The sequence below is a fragment of the Orbicella faveolata genome, unplaced genomic scaffold (assembly GCF_042242905.1).
Source record: "Orbicella faveolata isolate gen_17 unplaced genomic scaffold, um_ofav_v1 contig_13, whole genome shotgun sequence".
Taxonomy (NCBI): Eukaryota; Metazoa; Cnidaria; class Anthozoa; order Scleractinia; family Merulinidae; genus Orbicella; species Orbicella faveolata.
In genome coordinates this window covers 8,255,623-8,267,032 of record NW_028301540.1, presented here as the reverse complement: position 1 = coordinate 8,267,032, position 11,410 = coordinate 8,255,623, and the positions used below count along the sequence as shown (strand labels likewise).

The following is an 11,410-nucleotide window of genomic DNA, read 5'->3' as shown; positions in this document are numbered from 1 at the left end:
TGTAAAATATATATATATTTTATGCTCATTAACTCGAATTTAAATTAAAAGTGGGAAAATATTTTTCCTCGCAGACTGATAAACTCGCTAATTCCCTCTCGTCCCTTCTCTACTATAAGCCGGAAATACTGTCCGAACTTTGCAACCCTCAGTCGTGTCAAGGGGACCCCAACACTGTATCAGCAGTAAAAATAAATGTACTGTTATTTACCTGTGTTCCTGTGTCCTTTTGAGTGGTTTGGAAGGGATTTGAATAGAAGCGTGGGTGGCTTACATTTCGAATATTTTGTTGTCCGCCGCCGGTTGGTTGGAAAACAAAGAATACTGGGATCCTGGAATTCGGAACTGGAATATTCGGAATACCCGGAATCTTCGGAATGACCGAAAAATAATAAATTTAAAAAACCTTCAAATGTAAATAACATAATAAATTAATAACTAATAACTTAATTGAATAATTAATTGTAAAACAAGGTGGATCGAAAACTGCGTATGCACTTCAGGATCGCTGGGAGTACCACTAATAGAAACAACGGACTACGTAGCGGTTTCCTTGTTTTGCATTTAAATATCTATCACGAGAAAATTTTGTATTTAGTTAATTATTTTGACTATTTTTTAAATTCCTCGTTTTTCGCCGTTCCGAGGATTCCGGATAATCCGGATATTCAGTGTATTCCGGTTCCGGTTCAAAATTCCAGGATTCCCTGTTTTCCAACCTTTTAAATAGGGAGTTTAAGAAAACCACGACGGCAACGCTGCTAAACAACAGGTTTAATGAGCAGAACAATGGTTGTGCACGTGCTTTATAATTCTTGGTACATTTCTCACCGTCCACTGCAAAAATGAAATGAACAAGTGCAGAAGGTAAACTTTATGAATTTCTATTCAAGTTTACCGCTGTGTTCCAGATTTAGTTTGGGATAGTTTTGACCGTGATAAACAAAGTAAATGACTTTAGAATATCGCCAGATTCATGGGTAAAATATAAATTCATTTTTCATTCGACGTTGTCCTCGGTGTTGCCGTCGCGGTTACTTGAAATCCCAATGTGACGGTCCGATTACGTCTCAAGTTGCCAATAATATTATCGTCGTTGACTATTAACTCTTATTAAGAGAGAGATTCTCAGGTTTCGTGATGGCCTCGCGTGAGAAGAGAGAAGAGACAACTGGTCCCTTTTCTCATTTCTCTCCGACGATCATGTAATCTAAGATGGTAGGAAACGTTCCCGTAGCGTATTAAGGACAGTACCTACTAAATACAAAGGCTTTTGCGCCAGGTTAAGACCACGCGGAAAAAGTAGATCTTTGCGAGGGCTATTGGAATCCACGAAGAAAAATGGGGGTAGCCCCACATTTTTTCGAGATAGTTAGCCTTGAATCTCAACAAAAATGTTGACATCAGCATTTTTCTGAAAACAGAAGGAGAGGGTATTTCTTCACAGCTTCTTTACAATTCGCCTTTACATACAGAAAAGCAAACACATTTATAAAGATCTGAAAACTACATGGTAAATGGTAACATAAAAACCATTTTTGGTATGTTTTTAGAAACAAAATCGTTGCAACAGCACTTTTAGCGTCTCTTACAGCCTTCCTCTGCTTCAGCTAAAATACAGTCTAAATATCGTTTCCTCACAACCAGAAACTAACCACGTGCTGAATAGGCTTGCCACTTCCATTTCATAACATAAAATATAGGGGTAACCACGCGTTTATTAAAGTTATTGATCCTTTTTGAAACCCTTTACGGTACTCGTTACATTTTTTCCTGTCACCTGCCCAGTAAGTAAAACATTTGCTTATCTCACACTTGTTTTGCACGCGCACTGCGCCATCTGCAGGCACATGCTTAAAGTTGGATTTCAGTACAATTTGCGACAGATAACAGCTAGTTTTTCAGCTGGAAGACGTTAACAGTCAGTGGTTTGCGATATGCTCCAGTGGTGTTCCTGGTTTAAGTACAGGTTCATTAAATTTAATTTGGTCACAGTAGGAAAATTTTGCCTTCAATTTAGTCGTGTACTTGGTAGCGTAGTTGATTGCGTCATGTCAACCCAGCGCGTGCGTGGTGCTTAAACAGGGCGCTTACATGTAGGGCGGTGAAACGAGCGGGTCCGAGCAAAAAGGTGTAATGCAGTAGACTGGGACCTACTAAGACGAGCAGATTTCGCTTACTTGCACTAGAACTTAGATTTCTAAAGAAATACCACGAGACTCCCTTCTATATGAATTAGCAACTTCGTTTGGTGCATTTTTTGTTCTTAGGCAATGGGAAAAGGTGAGTTTTTTTCAGGGTTGAAAACAGGACTTCAAATTTCGCGCTGTGAATGAGTAAGATCTGCTCGCGCTAGTTGTACGCGTAAGCTTTTGACTTAAGAATAACGTTTATGCAAGAAAACTATCTACTCTGGTATCGCGTTATTTCCCTGAGAACAATGTTTAATCATAACAAAAATCTGTTTCGATAGTTTCTTATAGTTTCTGCTCGTTTGGCGAGTTTGCAGAATCTTTTGAACCTGGAAAGGAAAATAAATCTGACGCGTACAAGTAGCTAATTTGCATAATGCAGGGCGTGCACTTTCAAGTCCGAGTCGGTGTTTTCAATTGTCACTATAAAATCTTGACGAAGATTATTTCTGTCATCTTTTGTGCTGAGATGCTGCAACAATTATCGCCAACGCTATAAGGCTACTAACTTTAATTCATATGTGTTTCTTTAACGTAGTGAAATTTTATACTGCAAAAATGAAATAGATATGGAGTTTTGAGAACTCAAACAGCAAAATCGAAATTGAATCCTTATTCGGGTTGATCAATGAAAGGGTTACCGTAACTGTGCTGATTGTTTCTGTTGTCTTCCCATATTTCAAGCTAAACTTTTAATGTGTTCTGAAACATTCTTCAGTCTTAAACATATTTAAAGCCAGAGATATTGTTTGAGTTCGATGTACGTTTTACGCTAAAGAGTGGAATTGAGGTCCAATTTGTCATGTTCATAGCTACAAAACACGAATCGGCGGGCGCTCTTTTTCATCGACAACCAGCGATTTATTGGATTTTCACAGTGACAAACAAAACTGAGCAGTATTTACAAACAAAGGTTTTTGTGTCTTGATGAAACATCGAATGTTGATTGCAATTCAGGCGAAACTCAAACTCGCAAAATTTTATTACTTTTCGGTCTCTGTGGCAAAATCCAAGCAAGCGTGTGGCAAGAGTAGGGAAACTTTGAAGTTCTGAAACGCTGCTATATCCAAATATATCCCGCTGGTTTTTTACTATGTTATGTAAAAGCTATCGATCTTCAACATATGTAAAATTTAGAGTGGAGTAATGTGGAGTGCTCGTAAAAGAAGAAGCGGATCACGGCTTGATCATGATAAGCGGGACTAATCTCGTTCCCAGATCTCTTGTGGACGAAGCCGAAGGCGAGATCTTGTCAAGTAAGAAAATTTCTTTTTCTTGATTGGCTGCTCAATTTGACTCCTGTCCAATCCCTTCTTTGAACATTTACGCGGTTTTCTGCGGCAAACTTGAATGTGTCAATGTTACAAATATGGCGCAGTCAGGGGAATTTGCAACATTTGACAAAAACTTGTGCCGTCTTTGCGGCAACACAACAAATACCAACCAGAGGTTCACGATTTTTTCGGATTACAAAAAAACCCCGTAAAATTACAGCGCTTGATAAGCGATTTTGCAAAAGTGAGAGTACAGGAGGACGATTGTTTTCCTAAGCACCTGTGCAGGAACTGTTACCGAATACTGTTAAATCTGCGAGACAAGCTGCTTCCATTTCAAACGAGATGTGCCACAACGCAGATAAATCTCGCGAAAGGAGGAGAGAAAGTCAAGCGGACTCGGAGCTCACCAAAATCAAGCCCTTTTACCTCGCCTTGTTGCGCGCTAAGACAAAAAAAGAGTCGCATTAACACGCAAAATTCGTCCAGGAAAGCCTTATTCCATGATGAAAAAGAAAAGTCAAGTTCCCCTTCAGCTGCAAGTGAGAAAATCGGGCCTGTTAAGAAAGAAGCAAACTGCGCTTTTTGCGTTGATCAGAGTTATTTGAGTTTTCAAGTAGCAGAAATATCAGCCCAGCGATCAAAGGTGGAAACAACCCCGTAGCTTTCTTCAAACTCACATTTTAGTCTGGAAACCTCCGCGATTGGTGAAAAAGAAAAGTAGATAAGAAAAGACGAGAGGAAGAAAGATTTGGAAGTAATTTACAATTCGGGATTGAACAATCCAGAGGTAAGTTTTATGGATTTCCTTTCTTTCGCGCGATCCATGTGTTCGAGGGCATGAAAATTTGACGAATATCTGGCGAACGCAGTGCGGAAAACAAGTGAAAAATACATTTGCTTGAGCTTATCCTGTTAAAAGAGTTTCCAATAGATTATTTAGGCCGTTAGATATGTAAAAAATGTCAGAAACTGTCCATGGAACTTCGTAAATTCCGCGTAAATTGCCAAAGACGTTTGTTATGTTCAGCTCACGTAAATTCATCTTGCATGTCTCCCTCCGGCGAACTCACTCATAAAGCTGTGTGAACATTGCTTTTTGTATGCGAGAAATACAAGAGAAGTGCTTCTGGAGTATTATTTTTGGAATTGGTCGATATTTACTTTGCAATAACCAAGATAACTGTAGAAAAATTATGATTTTCGTAAGTATGCTGTTTCCTAAGAGGTCCGCATGGTGTTTAATACGTTTCGCTTCGATTTTTTTCAGTTGAAAAAAGAGGCAAGCAACAAACCTGTTGAGACAATCAACGTCAAACTACTCAATGTGGCTGTTTCGTCGAGGCTACCGAGTGTAATCGCTTCATCTGTTTGGCTCATTCCAGAAGTGAGAAACTACCTGAAACGATTACACTTTGAAGAAATCCTTGAAGAATGCGAGAATGCAGAAAAATACACACGGGATCATCTACCATCTGTACTACGAGATAAGTCCTTCGGGACTATGAGAGACTTCGATCGGCTAGGAGATAATACTTAATTACAGAAGCCAAAGGGAGCCCAATTCTTTTGGACGTAATAACAGCCGTTTGCTATAGGAGGGAGGGGCAAAATGTCCAAAGGAGTGGAGCAAAGCAGATTCCTCCAATTGGATCAATTTATTCTCTGTTACTGAATCAGTACAACAGGGAACTGAATCTTGTTCAACGTATCAATAAAGTACTACTTACTAGTGGTCAGGCTGAAACAAAGGTGTGCTTTCAATTGAGCATAATGCATGTATCACTTACTTCCCCCAGGGGATTATAAAGAGGGTGAAGGCATCATTATGATTTACTTCAAGAGAGAATGAGTGAAATTTGTCTGGTTTATAATTTTCTCCATTATTATTTTGCATGTAACCTCAACTTCCAGTTTTCATAAATTCGAATTCCCCTTAAGTCTTACTTTTGGCAGGTGTTCTGCAAAAATTTGTTCATTGTTGTAATTAGAAGACACATTGAAATAATTTGCATGCTTAAAACTGTGTTTTCTATAAGTTTCTGCAACAGACAACTGCAACAAATATCTGTTGATATATTGAACATGAACAAAGGTAATATATATTCTGGAAAACAAAAGAAATGGGAGATTTTTCTTTTTTCCTGGAAGTAGTTTTTGTGGCAAAATGTTCCTAGATTTACATAGGCAGTTCACAGCCTGTGATTGTTTAACAATCAAACTGAAATTACTTTCTAGAGTATATTGCAGCAACGTGGTATGTATTACTTGTAGAAAGCAATCATGGTTATGTGTTTGACGCCACCTTAGGACAATATACCTGTACATGTAGCCCTAATATGTATTAAATCACATATTGTCCACATCAAGATCAAAACGCTAAAACTGAAACAACAAGTCACATTCTACACTTTTTCGCTATTAATTCAATACAATAAAATTGACAACTGCTTTAACATCTTTACATATTGAGTATTTCAGACCAGAGAGAGGCGAGGTTTCATCCTCATCATTTTATTCAGTAATGCAGGTTACAAAGATTAGCAGCCAGTAAGGCTGATGTGGACCTACAATTAACTAATAAAATGAGAAATAATAAACAAAATAATTTATAAAATTTCTACATAACACAAAATGACTGAATGGCAATCACTCACGAATCCACGATGCAGTGAGCTTCGTCAGCCACAACACAGACTACGTTTTTTTGGTAATCATCAGATAACAACATTTCTCTGCATTTCCTACTACTGATAAGTACTTCTGGATGGGCAAACACGATGCTAACACGTCCGCACAACACATTTTCCACAGAATCACCTCGGACTTCGATCCCTGTCTCTTTGTTCGCTTCAGAACATTTAGCCTGGATAATTCTGTTAACTGTCCTTGCTTCTTAATTTTCTCAACTTGGTCCATCATCAAAGCGGTCAATGGTGACACAATAATTGCAATCGAGCATTACTATCCACCATACAAAAAAAAGTTAAACATACTCGGCAGAAGTTGATATATTAAAGACTTGCCATATCCTGTTGGCAGGACGGCTAGCACATCTCTCTTTTGCTGAACCACTGCTTTCAAAGCCTCTAGTTGTTTAGTTTTTAACTTTAAATCAGGCGTTCCGCGTTCAGTTAAGGAAAACTTCAATGCGCGGTCAAATTCAATATTTGACATGTCCGCCATGTCCATGGGCAACGTTCACAGCGACGAGCAAGGATGCTGCTAATAATATTTGCTAGCTAACTTTAACCCGCATAACAAACTCTAATTCTCTGCCTGGCCCTAAGCTAACATAAAAATACTGCAACGTTGCTTAACCTATAAAGTCTACGCGCCTGAGTCAGTCTTCTGAGTCTTTCTGTTCCGCCATTTTGGGAATTTATTTTGGGCATGCGCTCTTGCCTCGCCTGTCACATTCCTGACAGGCGATCACGTGGTGCAAATCGGATTTGGCCAGATCTCGCCTTCGGCTTCGTCCACAAGAGTTCTGGGAACGAGATTAAAGCGGGGCATACCTGCAGTCGACACTGTCTTACTTCACTCAAATTTGGGCAGCCTACGACGAAACTACTTAAACATCATTACAAAGGACATAAACGTATTGCATTTTGGTTCTAAAGCATCAAAAAGACTTTGAAAATACAGCACTGGTGGCTCAAAAATAAATAAAGAAAAGTTGATTTCCAGTTCGTTGAGAGGAAATTTTTGGCAGCCATTAATCTCACTGGAAGCGCGGAAGGAGCGCTCTTGCCAGTCCTTCTCCGCATCACACATTGGACCAAGAGCGGACTGCCCGTTTCACCGCCCGGCCTTTTTCCGCCCTGGCTTAAACCATGCCTTGCGTGATGCGCAAAACGTGTGCGCACTAACAAAAGTAGGCACCGTCCTTAAAGTAGTCGATATTTGTTTTTGTTTAAAAAAAAACAAAAAAAAAAAAACAAAAAAAACCATCATTGGATAACGCAATTCAAGAGTTTTCAATGGCTTAGCCATGACGGTACTTGGGCCATTATTAAAAACAGGATCGTCGGATAATGCAATTGAAGAGGATTTATTGGCTAAGCCATCATGTATCTGAGCCATTATACCATGCTCTACAAATATTGTAAGCGTGCGCATAATTTTTTGGGAGCAGTTTTTATTTTATCTTAGTTTAGTTTTCTATATATTGGGGCATTGTTAATAAAACAATAGGCCCTTTGCAGCTAAGCCATCACGTGACCTATTTTTCCTAAAATTATGGGCTATAACTTAACGAATGCCAGAAATGGAAAAAGCACGTCGAAAATACCAAAATGGCCAGGTTTGAGGACCCATCATTAAAGAGTGAGATTTTTTGATCATGACGGTCTGAATTTTTGAAAGAATAAGAAGATTTGTACGGAAAAAGTTGTTGGAGAGCAAGGCCTTGCTCTCCAACAACAATTATTCTTAGAAATCCTTTAAATTTCCCGAAAATTCAAACTGTCGTATAAACTTACTCTTTAATTCCTGGGGCCTCAAACTTGGCCATTTTGGTATTTTCGACGCGCTCTTTCCATTTCTGGCATTCTTTAAGTTATAGCCCATAATATAAAATTTTTCTAGGAAAAATTAGTCACGCGACCCCAGCTGTAAAGGACCGAATATGCCCCAGCTGAAACTGGGGAATATCCGAGAATATTCCCCAATTTTCAAAACTGCGCGCGTTACGAAAAAGATTTGAAGAATAATAAACGCAATAGCCTCCATTTGGCGCGAAAATATACTGGAATATTTGTCTTTGGACATTATCTGTTCCTCGAAGCCCACAGTTTTCGAAACTGTTCGCTTCCCGGAACAGGTAATGTCCACGGACAAATATCCTGGCATATTTTCGCGCTAAATGGAGGCTATTGTTCATATATCCAACAAGAGCGAGTGGAATAATTGTGCACTGTCAATTTAATATTACATTTGTCATAGCAGTGTCAAATGTCAATCTATTACGATAAATCATACAGAAAACCTTCCATTTTAGTGAAACACTTGCATTTACATAACACGTCGTAGAAATGTCAAACGATCGGACACCGCTAAAACCTCAGAGAACAAAATTTTATTGCTTTAAACATCTATGTCGAAAACAATTGGGTCCTGCCTCCACTGTGATCTTTAAGATCAATGCAAGCCTCGCGATGTACGAGAACATTTCTACACATAAGGTATTAAATGAAATGAGTACCTTATCCATTGTGCTGAACAACGCGAATTTCTCTAATCTTAAAAGCTGTTGTCAGGTATTCCAGTTGTGTTGGGATATTCAGATATTCAGCCTGCATAAATACTCGGCGTTCGACCGAGACGCATTAAAAATTACAAATACAGGAGAACTCTTTCAAGAGGAAGACTTCTACAAGAACAAAACGGAACGTATAAACTAGTCCTATGTTACCAGTCGAACGAAAATGTGAATGCGCTTCTACTAGAAAACAGAAAACGTCTCTTTACTCTAAGCCAAGGGAATAGAAATGACGCAAGGAAGAACATGCATATAAAACATTGAAAGGTGTTAATGTAGATATAGGTCGATACTGTATCGACAGCAGAAAACAACTCATTGTCGGCTAGGCATATAATTTTAATTTGGAAGTGAGTAAGGAATCCTACAACTACAAGTACTAAGATTACGTACTTGTTTAAAAGAAAAAGAGCACAAAGTGTTCTTTTGCTTTGTCACTCAACGATGCTACAGATGTACAGGTGTAGATAAAGTGTTACAAACCGCGTTAGCTTGAAAATGAAGTGCAAATAGGAACAAGTTTCTGCTTAACATTAAAAAGGACATTTCGAAAAAGCATCACTGCTGGTATTGTATTATTAGGTAATCCAAGTGATTATTCACGTCAGTTTAATTCAAAGGTATGTGTCCCACATTCCTTCAGTGGACCAAGCGTCTTCCAGTAGTCTTCGAATGTATGCCGCTCCGTGTCGTTTTTCTACCTTCTCCTCGAAACAAAGGTTCATAATTTCATGCAGCTGGGGAGAAAAATCAACTTAACATTAGCCAAAAATAGTAAGTATCAGTAAATATTAAAACAATCTTAGCACTGTCAAAACATTTGTATAGTTCATACAGATTGTTGAAGTAATATATAAAACACATCTCCAACCACCGAGAAGAGAGTTGAAAATACGACGCGTAGCGAGGTATTTTTGACAAACTTCGAGGTGTTTGGAAATGCGGTCAAACACGGTCTTCAGTGTTTGATATATCTTCTCAACCAATCCTAAAACTAACGAGAATACCGCGACATAAAATCGTAAAAATTTCTGGTAATTAAGATCAGAAATCCAAACACCGTCCCGATCATATCCGAAATGCCACACTTTTCGACTATTTTCACGTTCGTGTTTTAATTTGTGGTAATCTTCGTCGTGACATTGAAAAATGTTTCGCAGTCTACACCCCACACTTGACAATGACGTCAGCAAAGACACTAGAAACTATGAACACGTGCTAATATGCATCATCTCTTTCTGAACTACAAATATTTTCATTCATTTACCTTAATGTATTCACTGGAGCCGTGGCAGTTTCCTAATAAGGTAGCTAGCAAATGTCCGAATTGCTCAATATCGTTGCCATAGTTACTTTGTTCATCGACCGCCCAGTTGCTATAGGCACCGGCTTCATTCACCTCGGACGCTCGAGAAAAACCACCCAAAACAGCTGTTATAGGGGGAAGCTAAAGAAACGGTAATGCGTTTAGAAAAATACCAATAAAATACAACAAGAAATATAAATCAAATATTTCCTGCTTGACAGGACAGGTTATTCGTGCTACGCCCTTGGTGGAAAGTGCTTTTTGAAGCTTTTAAATGCCTGCTTGTTGAACCAAAATTATGCCGTTTTCTGACGCGGTCTAATTTGCGTATTTCGAGACGAACGAATTCAACAGGCAGTAACAGTAATATGGGCTAAAAACCAAAGATTTTCAACTTTAGTCTCACTTTGGATTCCAATTTAAATTAAAGTTATCTGATGTCTACCTCTCCGCTTAGCTGTCTTTCTCGGGGAAGAGACTCCCATGTGAAAACGTCGGGGATGGCGTGGCACTAACTTTATTTGACCTTTAAGAGATACTACTTCATCACCGACACATAGTGTTTTTTAATAACTTCTTGAAGTGCAGCCCTGACGGCTAAAACTAGTTGTAAGTGGTCGTGAGCATCCTAAGCGAGACCACAATCTATGATTTACATACGCCCCGAAACAAGACGACGAGCATCCCTAATTTTTTTGCTTGGGAGTCCTCGTAGGGACTGTTTTATTTGGTTATATTTACCTTGAAGTGATCGTATATTTTTCTATTTGTCACGGAATGCTATAGCACTTCTTTTGGTCAAAAAGCAAAGAAATTAGGAAATGCTTTACTTCAAAATTTCACACTCAATATCTCCTAGAATAATCCGTTTCATGTTGCTAGGATAAATTTAAAATATATATATTCACCAAAAAATGGAGAAATAAACAGAACATGCAGAAATATATTGGTTTACTTACTCTCGGGCATTGGCCAATCAAAACGTTGCTTGTTGTAACGTTGTTATGAAATATTCCAAGATCCTGTAGTCGTTCTACAGCGCTGATGACGTCACAGGCTATAGCGCACACTGTATCGAAGTTAAAAACAGTTCCTTTCTGACAGAGAAAATCTTCCAATGTGGAACTCGACACAAAATCGTAGCAAATCAGACTTGAAGGAAAAAAAACAAAATCAAACTATAACGAACAAATCAGTTAGTCGAGTGTATTGAGTTTAAACATCTCCGTCTGCTTGTACCCCAGTCATATTTGTAACAGATTGTTGCTTCTAATATTTGTCCTCCGCGCGCCTATTTGTCACGAAATTGGTACGCATTCACCTAAGGTTGTCCAAGTACAACACTTTGTAACTGGATACCTTTAATTGACGACCA

The 11,410-nt window shown here is 38.7% G+C and overlaps 1 protein-coding gene across 1 annotated transcript in view; it reads right to left on the bottom strand.

The window, feature by feature from the left end:
- Positions 1 to 8,374: 8,374 nt before the first annotated feature.
- Positions 8,375 to 11,410, bottom strand: part of LOC110052563 (uncharacterized) — an 83,233-nt gene continuing 80,197 nt past the window's right edge. Inside the window, exons 69-71 of the mRNA XM_089285764.1 lie at positions 10,995 to 11,187; positions 9,997 to 10,176; positions 8,375 to 9,466 (exon numbers count right to left, since the gene is read on the bottom strand). Coding sequence (XP_089141890.1) covers positions 9,344 to 9,466; positions 9,997 to 10,176; positions 10,995 to 11,187 — 496 coding nt within the window. The 3' untranslated portion in view covers positions 8,375 to 9,343. The remainder of the gene's footprint in view (positions 9,467 to 9,996; positions 10,177 to 10,994; positions 11,188 to 11,410) is intronic.